The sequence below is a fragment of the Cynoglossus semilaevis genome, chromosome 17, assembly GCF_000523025.1.
Source record: "Cynoglossus semilaevis isolate Cse_v1.0 chromosome 17, Cse_v1.0, whole genome shotgun sequence".
In the NCBI taxonomy this organism is placed as follows: domain Eukaryota; kingdom Metazoa; phylum Chordata; class Actinopteri; order Pleuronectiformes; family Cynoglossidae; genus Cynoglossus; species Cynoglossus semilaevis.
In genome coordinates, this window is record NC_024323.1 from 12,394,714 (window position 1) to 12,412,768 (window position 18,055).

The window sequence follows — 18,055 nt, forward strand, 5'->3', positions numbered from 1 at the left end:
TTTCAATCATTTTAAATTTTTCACTCTTGCCTTTACTTTTGCAAACAAAAAAAAGGCGCGATGCAGTTTCATTACCTTGTCAGGCTTCATGAGCAAATACCTTTTCTCAAATTTTTGTCATTGGCGATTTAAAAGTGACGTTAAACTGTTAAATGGATGTACAGTGAATGTATCTGAGAACTTAAACCCAGTTTGATCTCAAATTAACAGGTTTTAAATTTTGATATTTATTTGCGGTACAAAACGAACAATTATTTTAAGTCGGCTGACTTAAAAGTATATGCACTTCAGAGCAAATAAAAATAGTTAAATACAGCTCAAAAACATGTAACATGGCCCCCGTTAATGCATGAAGTTCCATTTATACAGGTAAAGAACGAACGCTGCCCCCCAGTGGTAACGACAACAAACTCACATAACGGTAACGGTTAAACACGGAATTCCTCCTGACCTACAGAACACGGGAGAAAACAAAATAAGTCACGTGACCTACCGACAACATTCACTTTTACACACAATTAAATATTTTACATGTAATTTCAACGTTTAATTTAAAAAGAATAAATAAAGTTGGAATGATACTAAAATCACACCATTAGAGTTAATATTCCGTTCTTCACTTGTGCATACTTATTTTAGATACAGTGTTGATACTCTTCAGTCACATTAGTGTCAGTCACTGTCACCTCCTTCTGGTTATTACGCGTCCAAACTTTCATGTATTAATATGATGAGAGAATAGGAAAGAAAATCTTGAGAGTAACTTGTAGATTTCACGGCACCAATGTGATTCATCTCACTTAATACAGAACATTTGCAGATGAGAAGAGAGGAAAAAAATTACATTTTGAGATAAAAATGAACCATGATCCCAGTGCAGATATAAACTATACTCAGCTAAGGGCTTAAAAGGCACAACTCACATAAGGTTCTTCTTTAAATAATGAAAACAAATGTACTCCAAAGATCATTCCTCGCTGACATTAGTGTTATTTTTGGCCTTCATTTCCACATGAACACGCGCTCATTCATCGTCAATCAGTTTCTCAGCCCCATTCTCTGCTTGTCTGTCTGTGCTCCCTCCTCCTCCCTCCTCTTTGCCTCCTCTTCCATCCCCTCCCTCCTCCTCCTCTTCTTCGTCATCATTATAAGAGAGGGACAAGCTGCCGTAGTTGATCGTGGTGCGGGACAGGTCCACTTCGATGGGAAAGACATCCGCCTCCTTCAGGACTGCGTAGCAGTCGTCGTAGTAATGTGACATACCTGAGACGAAGCGCTGCAGCTGGAACACAATGTCCTGGACTGTGGACGGAGGAGAGAAGATCAAACATCAAACTGTGTTTGACATCCACCTCTGTATATCCTCATCTTCGTTCATGTTAGCCATTCATTTATTATACAACGGAACAACAACAAACCATGTTTCTGATCTAACAACTCGATCTTCTCCAGGACATCCTTCCTCATTTTGGCGAAGCGTGCACGGGCCTCCTGCCTACACCGCAGCACCAAGCGGTACTCGTAGTTACCAGTGCACACACGGTAGAGTGGCTCAGCGATGGCCTGCAGAAAGAGGCGGAATATAAACTACCTGATATAGTACAGTAGCTAGAAAACAGACAAACAACCAGTTCAGCAATAAATATAAATGTCAGTGGGATTGACTTATTCCGTTACCGAACAGGTTTTCAGTCATGGTTGAGCCAATTTGGTCATTTTAATATGCATTATGTTCAGAGAGTTGAAGAACAGGAAGTCATGACTCAACAACACAAAGGATTACTCACGATACTAGTGTATTCCTCATCATCCATTTCCTTCACCTTCAGGCAGTAGGACTGATGGAGAGAACGTGTTTTATTAGTTACTGTTTTCACTGACTGTGTATGAGAGAAGGAAAAGCAAAAAGCTGAGGTTTTACCAAATACTCAAACTTCACATCCAGGTATTTGCGGATAGTGAGCTTTGTGTCCGGTATGGCCTTGTGAAGGTATGTGTTCAGGTCATGGAGCATCTGTACAAGCAGATAAACAGGAATAGGTTTAGTATGATATTAGACAAGTCACAGTTTTTTGGATTAGGATTTTTTGGAATTTGTGGCAGAAAGTGAGACTAGAATATTTTCAGTTTAATACCTGGTATGACTCAACTCAACTCAAGTGTACAGCACTCACAGGTTTTATGGTCTTCAGCAGCTGAATTCCATATTTCTCAATATTGCGATGAGCATCAGCAAACTTCACAAAAGCCTCACTGGCTGCAGCCTGTGGCTCCCGGACTCCAATTACAGCAAAAACATCACCGAATGCTGAAAGGACCGTGAGAAGGAAATACAGACCACAGGAATGAAACAACAAAGGTTTTAGACATTTTAAAAATTCAAGAACATTTTTTTGTCTCACAGACATTCATGTGACTCACCTCTGTGAGTCTGAGAAAGTTCAAAAAATGCTCTGAGCAGCCTTTTTGTGTGTTCCATCAGACCTGCACACGAGCACAGACATAAGTTTCAGATGAAACTACACTGGTGTCAGTTTATTCAGTAACTGTAAACAGTTGAAATGTTTATTGTCCTGCACCTTTGTACAGCTCTGCCGTTTTCTCCAGCTCCTCCAGTCTCTTTACCAGCCCATCTGTGAGGTGAAACATGTTAATTCTGATTCCCTCTGTTCTGTTATTTCACATGAATTTATAATAATCTGTCATTAAAATAACCTCACCGTTGCAGAGAATGGCTCTGCTGAGTCCCAGTGCGTCGGCAGTGCCTGAGCTCATGTTCTCCACCAGTCGGTGCTTGACCTTTTTCAGCACTATCACAAAAACAGTTTGGTTTTTTTCATCACTTAAGAATTCAAAGATGAGTATCACTACAATGGAGGCAAAATAATTTAAATATGTGTACCCGTCTAGTAACGTACATACCTATGTCCAAGGACTTCCCCTGCTTTGGGTCAGCCTGCAGTTTGTTGTAGTGAATTACTGCTTCCCCCTGATACAAACAAACATCACCAACAAACAACATACATTTATATTATAGAAGCTGATCAACATAAATAACCTTCTTAGTTTTCAAATAGCCAAGTATAAATTTATACTCTCTTACATATGGTAAAAACACTAGTACCACGGGTGAATACACATGTGGTATTTGAAGTAAAAGATAACGGAAACATAGTCTAATCTTTATAATCCTGCGCTGAGCCCAGTCTTTGTCTGTCCTGCACAAAGTCATGGATGTTTTTCGAAATGTGAACAATAGTCCAAATAACAACATTGAGTTAGTGAGGTTATGCTGACACGCTTCACCACACTGGGGCGGTGTGTAGGCTACTACTCCATTACTGTTGGAGAGTTCACAGATGAGTACAAGGTCACAGAGGGAATTGGAAAGAAGTGAGTAAAAATGTATTATCTTAAATATTTCTATTTGTATTTGTACTTCTACTTGTTTTAATTAGCAATAAAAGAATCTGTGTGATCTACACCAAATATCTGCAGAGTTTTAATTAGCAATAAAAGAATTTGTGTGATCTACACCAAATATCTGCAGACCTGTAGAAAGAATTAATGTGATCCACTTGACTGTGGCTACATGTTGGTTGTGGTGTTAATATTAGGGGAATGTGATCCCATTACTCTGTATCTACCTGCACAGCTTGGATCATCTTGGCCACTTCCACTTTAGTTTTTCCTTTCACTGTTTTTCCGTTCACACCTGTGATTTCATCGCCTGCTGCCAGTGACCCATCCACAGCTGCTGGGGTGTTATCAAAAACCTGCAACGGAACTTACATCTTAATAAGGTACCAATGACACAGAATGCCACACATTCTGTGACACATAGTCCAAAAATGTAAACGTTGTGATCACTTGTTCTATACTTACTTGGACAATGTAGAGACAGGGACAGTACTGGGCTCCACCCCCGATACTGATGCCAATAAGGTTATTGGCATCTTTCTTCAGACACACAGTACCAGGTACTGTTGGTATCCCACTTTTAAAGAAAACGGATCACATTTTTAGCTTTGCAGCATTTTCCAGCAGTTATAATATTACATCTAGGGATTTTAAGGAATTGAGGATGGTCAAAGTTTGTGAGAAAATGCAATAGAGGTTATAGAAAGAAGGAAAAAAAGAATAACTAAAACTCACAGCTTGTCCTCTTCAAATTCATAGTCCATATCAGAGGACATCGCAGAGCAGTATCAAGGCTCTATCTGCCAAACATAATAGTTCATTTAGGGTAACATCATTTTTATCTGACAACATCTACATTAACATTAACATCATGATGTCTATGTTTAAGCTTCCACAGTGAGAAACGTAGACACAGCAGCTGCAAGAAATACGGCGTCAGTAGGGTACAAGTGCTGGGAAAAAGGCAGGTGATTCTGGCGAATTTTCCTCATTACATCGACTCACTGGAGACAGCCGGTGCAGCAGCACATCAACAAACAGCTGGTAACTAGCAAGTGCTATTCTAAGACGATTACTAAAGACAGACTGGCTATATTGGCTATATATAAATCTTGAGCGTGCAACTATATCATTCACAATGTATTCGGTGTTGTTAAAATAGAATTTACGTCAGTCGTGACAAAGAAAATTGTTTGCTTTTCCTAGCTAATTAGCATTTAGCTTCTTTAAGATACCCGCATATTGACTTAATAACGTCAGCATGTCGTTAACTGGTTACCTTTTCTTTGAAAAATCCCACCAGCCTTTGGAGTAAAATGTACTTATAACGCAGAGGTTAACATTTAATTATAATTTGGTACCAACTGTGGCCGCTGCCCGAATTAAGCGGACAGGTCTTCTGTTTACCTTATTTTGTCACATCCGGTAAGGTAGCGGAAGTTGTTTGACACAAGTCCTTGCACCCAGGGGTGCCGACTACAAACAAATTTGTGTGCAGTTCGATATAAACCTAAATAACTTTTTTTGTGGCTATTTTAAAAAGCAAAGCAAGAGTCATAAAAAATTACTAAACAGAACATGTTGTCAAATGTTTAAATATACGTCCTTTCTCGACATCCAGTGGCTCATTTCAAATGATTAAAACATGTTTTATCTTTAAGGGGCTTTGGGGAAAAAATCATCTCAAGTCATTATTAATAACATTTTCCCCATTCATATGTGGTTCTGTTTATTTTACTATTAAAATATTCTTAACAAATTCACAAAGAGCCCCTTCAAAGTCCCACGCAAACATTCACAACTAATTCAGCATTAAATGCAATCAATTTTTGTTACAATGAGCTCAATACTCAGTTTATCAGTATTATTTGTTGATTGAAGAGCAGATGTGATTGATGCAGATAAACCCTGAGTGACATTGTTCCTGCTAAAGGTGGAGTCTTTGTATCTTTCATGTGATAAATTGCAGTATAAAAAGAGGTATTGTGTTCAGTCCCTCACTTCATTGTTTTGTCTCTAGGCCTGAAGACTGTCTCAGTCAGGACAACCATCCCACGTCTCTTACAGGGCCAAGGACACAAACACCATAAAACAACATGAGCACGGTAAGTCTAAATCAAGCTGCTCTTTTCTCTGTTGTGCATCTACAATATTGTGTATCTACAATATAAATATTTAGCACCTTTAAAATCTGAAACCAGCGTTACAACGGCAGAATTGTGTTTTCTTTTTGAAAACTTTTATAGTTAAACCACACATGTCTTTTTCAGCACTTTGAAGTAAAGAACGTGGCCTTGCGAGCTGGAGACCGACTAAAAATTAAGGGAGAAATTTTACCAAATGCTGACAGGTTTGTTTGTGTTATGACCATAAAAATCAATGTGAGCTTGACATTTGTCTAAGTAAATGCAATATTAATACCGACTTCTATGTTCTTTGTTCTCTAAATAAAATGAAAGAATGTCTGCGTGTTTTTTAAATCCTTGTTATTGAGACAAAATTTCTTGTGTTAATTCAGATTCAACATAGATCTTGGTTACGATGCAGATGATCTGGCGCTGCACTTCAACCCTCGTTTTCATGATGACACTGACGGAGCTGTGCTTGTGTGCAACTCAAGGACTGCTGGATGTTGGGGCAAGGAAAAAAGGGACATTTATAACCCTCTAGAGCAGGGCACACATGTGAAGGTGAGACAATCTACTCCTGGCTACTTCTTGACTACTGTCACAGTTTCTGTGGTAGGAAAATAAAAACAACTTCTTGTTTTTTTTCTTCTTAGATTCAACTAAAGCTGGAAGGAGACACTTTTGAGGTGGAGCTTCCAGACGGATCCACAGTCAACTTCCCCAACCGTGTTGGCATGGATGTCATCAACTACATCAGAGTTGCTGGGGACTTCAAAATTACTTCCTTCAAGATCTGCTAGGAGAAATATTTGTCCTCATTTGTGTTCGGATTGGTGGGAATATTACACTTTGAGGCTTCATAAGTCATAAAGAGAAATTCCAATCATTAAGGGATGTAACTTCAACATAAGGCGTTTGTCTTTATCTAAAAAAAAACTTGTTGTGCAGAAACATTAAATGGTTTAAAATCAAGCAATTTGTCCCTGTGGGTAATAATTTACATGGTGTTCAATCTTAGTATTCTGTGGGTAATATTTAATTTACATGGTGTTCAATCTTAGTATCAATTATGACTAACTAGTCAGGAAAAGTTCTAAAAGAACACCACTGCTGTTGGAAAAGGAAATGTTGAAGTCAGGGAATAGAAAACCAAAGAAATATATAATAGTCAATAAAATAACTTTACTAAATTCTTACACTTTAAAAGTACACTGCCCTCCAGTGGTCACCATAGCAAAGTGTCGCATCATTTCATTTCAATTTATTAACGTTCATTTTTTTTCCCTACGTGTAAAGAAAGATAAACAGCGCAGTATCAGTGGAGATAATAATATTTTGTATGAATAAAAATGTTTTTTCTGAATGTACATTAACTTGTTAATATTGTATTGAATTATTCGCTTACGCCTCGGAGCATCTCTGCAGTAGCTGCGTGAAGACTCCTGCAGTTTGTGGGAAATAAACGTCATATTTTAAAATTAAAGCAAAGCAAAAGCATTGAACACTGAGGTTTAAATCCGCGCAGGCATCGTCGACAGACGAGGGGGGGTTTTTTTGGCAGCGGCTTAATCACGATGTCATCCTCCGAAAATGCTGCGTCACATGAAGGTATGCGCAGTTCATGCAGTGCATTAATACTGCAATACTATTGCATTATTAATCATTGTTTTATGGCATTTGTACCAGATTATTGTACTTCCGGGTTTTTTTTCTTTCTTTCTTTCTACAGCTTGTGAACCATCACCTTCAACGTCAGAGACCGACCCTCTGAGGATCGTTCTTCTGGGGAGGACGGGGACGGGCAGAAGCTCTTCGGGTAACACAATCCTGGGCAGATCCACGTTCTGGGTGGACGTCTCCCCCTCGTCTGTGACCTCACAATGTAAGAGTCAGAGTGGGACAGTACACGGGCGCAGCATCTCAGTGATAGATACACCAGGGTTCTTCCACACAGGACTTGACCCACAGGAGGTCATGGCTGAGGTGGGGCAGTGTGTCGCCCTGTCTTCCCCTGGACCCCATGTCTTTATGTTGACCCTGCAGCCCACCAGGTTCACACAGGAGGAGAGGGACAGCCTGGAGTGGATTAAAGCCATGTTTGGTCCTAATGTGGTCAGATTTACCATGGTGCTTTTCACCTGGGGGGACCAGCTGCAGGGAAAAGACCCCAAGGACTTCCTGCAGGAGAACCAGGAGCTGCTGAAATTTGTCAGGAGCTGCCACGGAGGCTATCACGTGCTGGACAACAGTCCAGGCCAGGATAAGAGTAAGGCGTGCACCGAACAGGTCCTACAGCTACTGCAGAAGGTGGACCAGATGGTGACGGACAATGGTGGCATTTGCTACAGCTGTGAGATGTTCGACGAAGTTAAAACGGTCGTCAGGGAGGCACAGGAGAGGTTTCTGGAGGCAAAAACACTGGGGAAAGGTCAGAAACTGTCTGAAAAGAAAGAAGAGGAAGGAAGAGACGTAGAGAGTCGAAGTCAAAGGGAACAAGTGGAGAAAAGAAAGGAGGAGGAGGAAGCTAGGAAAACAGCAGAGAGGCTTTTCTGGTGTGAGCTGGTGACGGCGATGGGAAAAGGTGCTGCAGAGGGAGCAGGAGTCATGGTGAAGGACAAAGGTAAAGGAAAAGTAGTCAAGAAGGCAAAAGTGGTGGAGAGGGCAGCTGCCCTGGCGGCGTCACCGCTCTCCATCACTTCTGCCGCTAAGATGGTGGGTGGAGCCGTGAGGGAGGGAGGTAAAGTGCTGTACAAGCACCGCAAAACATTTCTACACTGACAGACATCTGACAGCAGACTCCTGGGTCTTTGCCAAATTAATACTTGTTTAAAGATGACGTGGACTGCTGATGAATGAAGGTGTACGTGTTTGTTTGCCCTGGTGGAGCGAAGACAAAGGCAAACATCCTGGTACGCTCAGTATCTCACCTCCAACAAAGAACAACACAACAGCTTTGTCTGGTTTGAAGACACCTTATAATAAAAGTAATGCCACAGAACAGTTGTGCAACTCATGCCCCAGTAAAGAAAATCTTGACACTGGTCAATGTCAGTTTCCCTTTTTTAAAACCACTGAAGTAAATATTAAAAAAAAAGAATCCATAAAATAAAACCGTTCAGGAGTTACTGATTCATCTTTGTTTTTTTTATGACAAATAAAGTTTCAAGCTTGTATTTTTCCCTTTTCTCCCACAATGAAAATATTTAATATACAAAGATATAAAAAGGCAGAGTACCAAAGGTTAACATACTTGGCAAAAAAAAAAAAAAGAATTACAAACTGGAAGTGTGTGTGTTCATATTTAAAATAGTTTATGGTGTGTGTAGTTAAAGGGTTAAAGAAAAAGGCGCTGTGTGAGACACACATGTACAAATACAACTGCATTTCTCATGTTTGTAAACTTTTTTGGAATGACATGGATTGTGGACTCTAGTGTCCAGACACTTTCGGCTCAAACATAGTTAACACTGGACGTACGTGTGGACAGTCAACCTGACTGAGACCTGGACAAAGTGTCAGGCATATGTTTTTAAAAAAAATTCAACACAACCTTTCTGTTTCTGTTGTGCTCTTCCACTGCATCGTTCTGGATCCACTGGTGTTTCTAGTGTCATGTTTGCATCCAAATATAAATGTAAAAAAAAAAAAAAAACAACTACACATCACTTCCTGTTGACCACCACAAACTTATTGCACTCATACTTACAAACTGCCAGTCAGAGAAAAACTTTTTTTTTTTTGACCTGGTCACAGAGATCAGGTCAGGGGTTTAGGTCGAAGCTCAGCGAGAACGTTTGAAGGTCCGTTTTCAGATGTTGTGTCAAAGCAGTGGCTCCAGGACACACAGTGGTTTAAATGGGCATGGGCAGGCTCATCTTCCCTTTTTCTCGAATCACTGCAAACAGACACAAGAGAAGGAGGTTGAACACAAGTGAAGGAACTTTGTTGACGTCAGTTTATCTCATTGATTATTTAACTTGAACGTACAAAGAAAACTTCCTCCTGTTCAGTGAACACAGTTACAGACTACTGTTTAAAGAAGCTGCTCTTTAGCAAGGCAGGTAAATGTTAACACACAACATCAGACGACTAATAGATTAAAGAAGAATACATTTTAGATGGAAAATATACGGTGTATATATACGGTATAGTGATTTTTTTTACCAAAAGTTTTATTTCGGGTGACTTGATGTTGGCTTGGATGCCACCATTTAAAAATAAAATGTTTATTTATTTAAAATATTTAAATAAATATCCACTAATCAAGGGAATTAATCTTTGTAATTACAGTCTTTTTTTTACAAATATTTAAATAGACAAATCATCTCTTTTTTTATTTGTCAAAACCAATGTTTTGGTCTGCTTTGTTTTAAAAAACAAATAATATTTGGAGCCTCAGTGTAGAAACTTATTTTCTCACCTCTTGTGACGTAAAGGTAGAAGAAATCGCAATAGAAAATGGTCTGAACGACTCCGGACACAACCGCGATCTGGTCAACGAAGCCCTCCGTGTTGTAACGCCACACCCAGTTGGCGATGTAGAGCGCTCTGTACAGGCCCAGGAAGAAGAGGTAGTGGGTGGTGATGGTCTCGGCTTCACCGGTTTTGGTGATCATGAAGAGTTGGGGCATGATCGCTACTGCCTCCAAGAAGATGGAGAAGGTCCAGAGGATCTGAACGGAGGAGGGTGTCTTTGGTCACGCTACTTAAAAACATACCACGTGATGCTAATAGAACAACGACTGTGGTGCTACGATGCACTGAATTTGCTGTTCACACTCACCTCCAGTGGGGTAAAAGCATAATTCTCGAGGAAGGACAGTCCAATAACCGGCACCAACAGGAACTCAACACGGAATGTGTCGTTTTCTGAGTCGTTTGTTTCCTTGAAGCGCACGTAGACCAGGTACACGGTGGCGTAAGACATGACCAGGAAGACCACCTGAGACCAGACACATATGTTCAGCTGTGGTTCTTAAACACTGGTGACAGAACAGTGAACCACTGGTGGTGAAACACGTGGCTCGTGGTGAGGTTTTTGACGCCTTGTTTGCTGTTGATCTTTGCTGTATCACAATGTGTGTGCAATAACAATAAAGAGCTTTTTAAAGTGCAATTTTGTAAACAAACATTGTGTTAAATTTAAAAATGAAAAGTTGTTTTGTTGTTGTTGTTGTTTTGGATTTTTTTTTTAAATCATACCTGTTTAAGAAGATTCCTGGTTGAAACAGTGACTTTATTAGTAGGTTGAATCCTCACTCAAACCATAGCCACGCCCCTTAGCTACTATTTGAGGAGCTAAGTCGTCAAATATGTGATTTATACGTCGAAATAAATGTAAATAAATCTGTGTTACAACATTTTTAGAGGTGTACAGCCCTACAAGAGGTCGTGTGCTCACTACTAAAACCCGCGTGTAAGTGTAAGTCTCACCTTCATTATTGTGTTGTAAGCAGAAATGTAGACCGTAAATAAGTCCAGGTACCGTGTGGTAAAGACAAGTGCGAACAGAATCTGAGATTTCCCAGAGATACCTAAAAATGGAGAGAATCAGATGACAATCTGTTGACATTTGTTTATTTTTTATATAATATCACACAAAGAAAAGGTGTTCAAATATCTTTACTGCCCTAAAGCAACGATTATCAGTTGAGGCTCGATTAAAGGGTTCTGTTGACATGAGTTTGTTTTTTAATATAATATCACACACGAAGAAAAGGTGTTCAAACATCTATACTGCCCTAAAGCAATGATTATCAGTTGAGGCTCGATTAAAGGTTTTTTTTAGCTGAAGAGGCAGATTGGTCAACATCGCCACGTCGCTTTTTCTACTACACAACAACTCGACATGAAACAAACACATATGACTGGAGGAAGAAAAAAAAAAACACTGCAAAAACTACAATTTGCACCGAACTGATTCATATTTACCTGAAGGAAAAGTTTCTCAGTCGCATCAGTTTTAACTGCTGAGTGAACTGCTTACCTGCACAGGACCGGGTCTTCCATATCTTCAGCAAAAGAATAATAATCGCCATCAAATGCGACACGTCGCCCGCCAGACGAAAGATGTTCATTTTTTATTATTGTTGTGTTTCAACAACAGAAGTTAAAATTATACTTTACACAACTCCTCAGGTCTGCAGGGAAGACAGCCTAGACTGGAGCAACAAACCCAAGTTTTAACACAATTAATAAAATATATTTAAAAAAACAAGACGTAAACAAAACAAAAAAACGTCTAATAAGTGCAGTAGCTTAAATAATAATAAATGTTTACAGATAAAGACACAGACACAGAGAAACCGCCTCTGGGAAAAAGTTTTTCGGAGGAGGTGACGTGGCTGACAGCTCACACTGCAGGAACCAACGCGAGCCAAACCGGACCTAACAAACACGAGCGTTTCCGGTACTTTCAAAGTAAAATGTAAAACGCCTAAAATTTAAGACAACTTCAGAAATAAACTTAACTTTACGCATAAAAATCTATTTTTCATGAATTTCATGAAATAAAGTACAAAAGACAGGTTGCTAATATGTGCTACATTTTGTTGGCATGTTAAAATATTTTATTTACTTTTATTTTCAATACTAAACTGTTTTATGACTTTCTCTGGTTAACTTGACCCTTTACTACGGCTGGCTGGATTAATTCAAACTTCCAAGGGAAATTTAAAAAAAGTATAACACACCTGTGTAAAATGTAATTTTTGTCATTGTATTTGAATTCTGTATTTAAAACGCCGCCCATGATCTGCACTTTATCAGTAATTATAGTCATTCTTAGGTATTATAATTAATATTTTACATATGTGTAATGATCAAGAAGTTATCATAACTGTGAGTCATATTGTGTGAAACAGATACTGTACATTGAACTTTCACTTTCACTAAACAATAAAATGATTAAATAACCGCACCAGTTACAGAGATATGGTTTTGAACGGGGCTTTATTTGTTATCTTTGTGAATAATTACATACAAGATTGAAGTTGAAGACAGATAAGCAAATGAAAAATGGTAAATATAAAGTGGCAACATTTTCGTGCGTATTCATAAAAAGCCACTAGATGTCACTGCAGATTCTTTTCCAAAAGACGTGACATATAAAACATTTAAACGTTTGCTCATTTTTGTTTTACATAAAACATAGCAAACAAGACAAAATAAAAAAGGAAAATGTCAGGTCACATAACAACAGTGGAATTAAAACATTTTTCATTTGAAACTACATGGTAGTGTAAACTACTTAATAATTTCTGCACCTTTCTGCATGTCCAAATGTATTTCGCAGTAAAAAAAAAAACACGGTGTCAACGACAGAGGTAGGTTTTTAACAAATCAGTTAGCTCCTTATTTGATGTTCTTGTAACTGTTAGCTCTCCGTTTTAATCTAAATGCATGCCTGTCGCTCTGTCTGACCCTGAGGACATTCGTTTTAATCTAAATGCATGCCTGTCTATTTCTGTCGCTCTGTCTGACCCTGAGGACACTTTGGACCTGGGAACCTCAGAGGGGAGTCTTTTCTGTCTCCTCATAAAAGGGCAAAAAAGGGGAAAGATTTGGGAGGGAAGGGTCGAGCTGGTCAGTCACTGCAGGCCTCCAGGCTATCATCTTTTCATTAGCCAGTCAGCGACTGAATGGAGGAGTGACAGGGATGGAAATGTAAAATGGTAAAAAGTCGTTCGGGGCCACATTAGCTACAGGCAGATTCGGGAACTTTCACTACTTTTGTGCATTGTCTCCAAAGTGAACAACCACACTCAACAGTGACCCTTTGTGTGGGACATTTAACTGCCTGTTAGCATGCTAATTATGGCGTGTGTGTGTGTGTGTGTATAATTATCCCGCCCACTTCCATCCCTCATCTCTCCCCTGTGATTGATTATTCTCTTGTGCCTCTACTTCATTTCCTCCAAATAAAGATATTCTATGTTAAACACTTTGGCACAAAGAAGGGGCCTGCCCCCCACTTTGGGAACCGCTGCTCTAGAGAATTATATAAATATATATAAAAACATTTGAATTCAATTAGTCTACTTACCATAGTTGTATTAATTTGGTCAGAGACCTTAGGGTCCGTCCTGAATTTTTGAGTTTTTTTCAGATAGGCTTCTTTATATTTTCATCTCCTCTTCTTCATCTAAACATATATAAAACACACAAAGCCCTGACCAATAGTATAACTTGAAGTCTCTTCTCACAGTCAGCGCAGGATAAATACCTTGGATTTATCCACAAACCCTAATTTCAGACATACCCCTCTTTCATCAGAGCCTCTCATCCTCCAAACTCTTCAGCCAACTTTGAGCCTGAGCTTCCTTTCCACCTGCCTGCCCGTGGCCGGATTACTGGTGTACAGTTACAGGGTCCAAAAATGTTTGTAGGTGGATGGAGCCAGTCCAGGGCGACGCCAATGAAGATGGAAACCTGCTTGTTTATTACATGTGATACCATAGAAGAAGGAGAGGAGAGTGAATTATTTGTCATTGTGACACAGCACACCACTGCACACAACCAAATGTGACCTCTGCTTTTTACACATCACCAAATTGTTTGTTGGTTAACATTTCTGTGTATTTTAGCAGCTGTGTTTATTTGTGTGGGTGAGAGAAGGCGAGATAGAACGGGAGGAAGGGAGAGAGGGAGAGAAAAGAGGAGGAGGAGGAGGAGGTGGTGGTGGGGAGGTGTGGAGGAAGAGAGGGAGAGCAGCTGTGAGCCCAGTGTTTGAACCCTCACTCACATGGGCATGGTGAGGCAGGGCTGCAGGGCAGGCGGTGAGGAGAAGGGACTGATGCCTGACGAACTCTCCATCTCCCTCTCCTCTTTCATCTCCCTCTCCCAGAATCCAACAACAAACTCTTTCATTCGGGCATCTTTTCGGCCAGCCCCCACACCCTCCAGGCCTCCACCCATTCACGCCGCTTAATTTAATGTTCCGAGAAAAACTCATGATTGGGAAGTGACTTTTTGTCCTCCGCATTTTCCATATCTGCTGCTCTGGAATTCATTTCTTGATCATCATCTCGTATTTTTCCACCAACTTCAAAAATTATTCTACAGTTCTGTGCAGTAACATCGTGGTGATGTTGGGGAGACACAGAACACTGCAGTACAGGACAGGATGTGATCCAGTCTGTACTCAATACTCATAGGTAACAATGGGCCTCAGCGTTTATCTGGAGGGAAATAATATGGACCTCAGTTATTGAGGACACAAAACTTTCTTTTTTTTAAATTTTATTCTGGTGCTTTTAAATGAGAGTTGTAGGAGCAACAGCGTGAACATGAATTTAAATATCAATTTAATATATTTATTTCATATTTTTTATAGTTGACAGCAGGAGATTGTTTTTTCTGAAGAGGCTTAATGTAAATATGAGGATCATTTGAGAATCAATTAAAAAAAATTCAACAATAAACTTTCCAAGTTTCCTCTATTTTTCCTGCTCACAGACCTAACGACTAAATCTGGTGATAAATAAAAATGTTGTTTTGCAGCCAGAGGGGGAAAAAACCCTCTGAGGTTGTAGCTCCTCTGGAACTTAACATTTCACAGAGTCACATCACTGCTGTCTGATGATGTTCAACACAACAACCGGCCCGACTCGGAGCTAGAGCATCCCAACAAAGGACGCCATTGTTGCCGGGTTAAATTCTTGAACATCATTTTTGTCATTTTCCTCCAAATGATTCGATCTCCGCCTCCCTCGCCTCCCGGTCCTCCCAATTATCTTTTTTCAGGCGTGTTTTTTTGTCCTTCAGTGACGGGATGTTTGGGGATTTCCAAAGTCTTGCCATGAAATCTGCTCATATATTTAGAAAGAGGATTTAAGGCCACAAATACACACACATATAAATGATCACGTTCAAACTGAATGGTGGACGGGGGAGAGCTCTTAAAGCAAACGGGGGGCAACAGAGGACAGTTGTAAAGGAGACAAGGCTCCATTGAAGGGAGTGATTCTCTGACTTCTCCATCGCTGTCCTCCCTTCACCCCCAACCCCTCCCCCCCCTCCACACCCCTTCCTTTCACAGCTGCAGCAGAGCAATTAAAGACCTCGGCTCCACAGGGCGATCATTAAATCTACGGCGTATATTTCAAAGTCATCAGAGTCTCATCAATAATTGTAACAATGTTGAATTGAAAGTCTGTGATTTAACAGACAGAGCGTCGGTGTCAAAGTGAGATAATCATGAGAGGCAGATCCACCAGAGTGACGTCAGAACTGTTTTTACATTTAAAGAGTAGAGTAATATAATAAATGTGAACGTCTAATTTAGCAGAATTACAACAAAGGGAAGTGTAACGGCAAACAGAATCACTGACTGAAAATTCTACTGGATGCAAATTGTCTCTTATCAAAAATCTACAGTCAGTGTTTGGCGTTCGATTATAAACACATGTAAACAAGTAGTTTTGAGTACTATAAATACTGTCTCTCATTTTTTAATTATCTACGAAAGCCTTTCAATGAACAAACAAATAAAACGAAGCAAATACAAATAATAAATGATGATATTATTGACATCTAGCTGTGGGCTGTACGTGGCTAGGCCGCCCCCCCCAGGAGGGAAGTTAAAGTAACAGTACGTAAGAAGGTGCATTTAAGATGAAAACATTCTATTCTACCATATTTCCTGGATCAAAAACATGTTGTAGTCACAGACTTACAGTAAATAAACAACCACAGAAATAAGTTATGACTGAGGTGAGTTCTCAAAAACAAGTGGATGAATTACTGAATACCAGCAAAGATCAGCCACTGGTAACTCAACACGTTCTGTCTCACCCCCTCACCCCTGATACAACCACCAGCAGCAGCAGTGAGCAGCAGTGAGCAGGACCCTTCCACATTAACCCCCTCCCCTCACCCTCACCCCCTCTCTCCTATATATCAGTTTCCTTTAGACCCCCCCCTCCCTGCTCCCCCCCTTACACAATTGAAGTAACTAGATTCTTCCCTTTGGCTGGCAAGTGGAGATATAGGGTTCAACACACAAAGAGCCATTCACTCATATGACCCCCCCTCCTCACCCATCCTCACCCCCACACTTGCACATACACGTCCTGAAGCAGTTGTTCTAGTTTTCCCTCTTTTTTTGCAGTGTATCTTTTCATGAAATTATAAATTATGTTTTGCTATTTCTCCAAAACAAAACAAAAAAAAATCATATTTTTATGCAGCTTCTATGGCAAATGTGCTGCTCAGTGTGTGTGATATACACACTTTAAACACACACGTCACCAAACACTGGCTGTATTCTCTTCAGTTGTATTTTACATCTTCACTGAATCCATGTTGCATCGCACTTGTAATGATATGGTGAGCATGTTTAGAAAAGGGCTCATTCCCAAAATGCAGTGCGGTTCAGTCACACACTTCAGGAATCCCTGCTTCACATTACAGCCATAACACATGACAACAAGTGTTTTTTTTTACTTGTTTTATCCATAATGACAGTCATTTTAAACTTCTAACAACATGAGGGAAACCTAATTAAACACTTTGGCATTCATTACAAAAATATGCGTCCACCCTTTTAAGTTCCCTTTTGCTTTTTCATAGCAGAGCATCTGATGTTTTCATAAGAGGCAACTCTGCTGCTTTACTTTAACTTTCACTTTAATTTTCCAATTTAAATTGTCTCAAGCTGAGAATCTCTAACTCAAGAGCCACTTATATATTTTTTCTTTAAGTGTGAGACAAGGATAGTCACATTCTTATAAGGTGAAAGACTGCAATAACAGCCCACCTTACTGGATCCTCCAGCGGGCCTGACTGATTCACTTGACTGATCAAATACCGTCACACCTGCTCCCTGCTGCACAGGTGCATGCAGGGAAACAAAGAAGGAATGAAAAGACAGAGAGAGAGTGGGAGGGAGAGACGGAGAAAGAGAGAGAGAGAGAGAGAGAGTCAGTTCAAGGGAGACCAGATTTTCCAACATGGATGTTTCATTCACCTCACGCTTCTTACATTAATAATATAAACACTAAAGCTGGTGGACAATCAGACAACTGAAGTTGCTACTTTATATGAACATCTTTTTATAACATTCTTAAAATTTAACACATAAAAGCTGATAGACTGTTAACCACTCTAGTTATGTATTCTTGCTTCGTTTTCTGTTTATGTTTAATTTTAACTTCTACCTTGTCTCTCTGATCTGTTTGTGCTTCTTTATCGTCTGTATCTTTTTTTTTTTTCTCGAGGACTTCCTTCATGTTTGATGGTTTGAACCGTGCGTTATTACAAATGACATGGAAAATTTAAATGCGTATTTCACTGAGTAGTACATCCTGTTCGACCATTGACCACTGCATGACATTTGCATTGGCCTACCTCGGGCTGCGACCTCTGACCTATACTTTCTACTGGGTCACTGTAAACTTAGACTATTTTTTCCACTTTTTTTTGTTGTGTTCACACTTGACGTCACCACAGTCGTGATATTGTTAGGCTGTTGGGACTCATCGGCCCCCCTGAAGCTCGCCGCAACC

At 39.9% G+C, this 18,055-nt stretch overlaps 4 protein-coding genes and 1 long non-coding RNA gene across 6 annotated transcripts in view; 2 read left to right on the top strand and 3 right to left on the bottom strand.

Moving 5' to 3' along the window:
* Window positions 1–203: 203 nt before the first annotated feature.
* Window positions 204–4,932, bottom strand: pick1 (protein interacting with prkca 1). Of its 2 annotated transcripts, none has more exons than XM_008330277.3 (13): window positions 4,828–4,932; window positions 4,156–4,220; window positions 3,886–3,997; window positions 3,648–3,776; window positions 2,923–2,989; window positions 2,721–2,810; window positions 2,580–2,633; window positions 2,422–2,484; window positions 2,175–2,308; window positions 1,922–2,014; window positions 1,788–1,838; window positions 1,419–1,563; window positions 204–1,302 (listed from the first exon to the last, which is right to left on the bottom strand). In XM_008330277.3, the coding sequence occupies exons 2-13, from the start codon at window positions 4,194–4,196 to the stop codon at window positions 1,025–1,027; spliced, it is 1,257 nt and encodes a 418-aa protein (XP_008328499.1). In that variant the 5' UTR covers window positions 4,197–4,220; window positions 4,828–4,932; the 3' UTR covers window positions 204–1,024. The 2 variants fall into 2 exon arrangements, with proteins under 2 accessions (XP_008328499.1, XP_008328498.1); XM_008330276.3 differs by having other exon boundaries at window positions 4,700–4,862.
* On the top strand, window positions 4,229–6,526 carry LOC103393343 (galectin-2-like). Its single transcript, XM_008330274.3, has 5 exons — window positions 4,229–4,464; window positions 5,441–5,525; window positions 5,691–5,770; window positions 5,939–6,110; window positions 6,203–6,526. The coding sequence occupies exons 2-5, from the start codon at window positions 5,517–5,519 to the stop codon at window positions 6,347–6,349; spliced, it is 408 nt and encodes a 135-aa protein (XP_008328496.1). The 5' UTR covers window positions 4,229–4,464; window positions 5,441–5,516; the 3' UTR covers window positions 6,350–6,526.
* A 68-nt stretch (window positions 6,527–6,594) lies between these two features.
* On the top strand, window positions 6,595–8,357 carry LOC103393346 (GTPase IMAP family member 4). The gene is made up of 2 exons (XM_008330278.3): window positions 6,595–7,157; window positions 7,279–8,357. The coding sequence occupies exons 1-2, from the start codon at window positions 7,124–7,126 to the stop codon at window positions 8,325–8,327; spliced, it is 1,083 nt and encodes a 360-aa protein (XP_008328500.1). The 5' UTR covers window positions 6,595–7,123; the 3' UTR covers window positions 8,328–8,357.
* A 148-nt stretch (window positions 8,358–8,505) lies between these two features.
* kdelr3 (KDEL endoplasmic reticulum protein retention receptor 3) lies at window positions 8,506–11,924 on the bottom strand. The gene is made up of 5 exons (XM_008330279.3): window positions 11,536–11,924; window positions 10,983–11,083; window positions 10,333–10,491; window positions 9,970–10,222; window positions 8,506–9,444 (listed from the first exon to the last, which is right to left on the bottom strand). The coding sequence occupies exons 1-5, from the start codon at window positions 11,624–11,626 to the stop codon at window positions 9,401–9,403; spliced, it is 648 nt and encodes a 215-aa protein (XP_008328501.1). The 5' UTR covers window positions 11,627–11,924; the 3' UTR covers window positions 8,506–9,400.
* A 1,063-nt stretch (window positions 11,925–12,987) lies between these two features.
* Window positions 12,988–18,055, bottom strand: part of LOC107989851 (uncharacterized) — a 6,920-nt gene continuing 1,852 nt past the window's right edge. The window contains exon 3 of the long non-coding RNA XR_001761364.2: window positions 12,988–13,979. This is a non-coding gene — a long non-coding RNA (uncharacterized LOC107989851). The remainder of the gene's footprint in view (window positions 13,980–18,055) is intronic.

Bases quoted from the DNA above. Each gene is read 5' to 3' on its own strand.
- pick1 (XM_008330277.3), bottom strand. From the start codon at position 4,196: ATGTCCTCTGATATGGACTATGAATTTGAAGAGGACAAGCT. The intron at 3,998-4,155 runs GTGAGTTTTAGT...TTTCTTTAAAAG, and splicing joins GAATTTGAAGAGGACAAGCT to TGGGATACCAACAGTACCTG. The intron at 1,303-1,418 runs GTTTGTTGTTGT...CTCCGTCCACAG, and splicing joins GTTGTTAGATCAGAAACATG to TCCAGGACATTGTGTTCCAG.
- LOC103393343 (XM_008330274.3), top strand. The intron at 5,771-5,938 runs GTTTGTTTGTGT...GTGTTAATTCAG, and splicing joins ATTTTACCAAATGCTGACAG to ATTCAACATAGATCTTGGTT. The intron at 6,111-6,202 runs GTGAGACAATCT...TTTTCTTCTTAG, and splicing joins AGCAGGGCACACATGTGAAG to ATTCAACTAAAGCTGGAAGG.
- LOC103393346 (XM_008330278.3), top strand. From the start codon at position 7,124: ATGTCATCCTCCGAAAATGCTGCGTCACATGAAG. The intron at 7,158-7,278 runs GTATGCGCAGTT...TTCTTTCTACAG, and splicing joins AAATGCTGCGTCACATGAAG to CTTGTGAACCATCACCTTCA.
- kdelr3 (XM_008330279.3), bottom strand. From the start codon at position 11,626: ATGAACATCTTTCGTCTGGCGGGCGACGTGTCGCATTTGATGGCGATT. The intron at 11,084-11,535 runs GTAAGCAGTTCA...CTCCATTTTTAG, and splicing joins GAAGACCCGGTCCTGTGCAG to GTATCTCTGGGAAATCTCAG. The intron at 9,445-9,969 runs GTGAGAAAATAA...GTCTGTTTGCAG, and splicing joins CTACCTTTACGTCACAAGAG to TGATTCGAGAAAAAGGGAAG.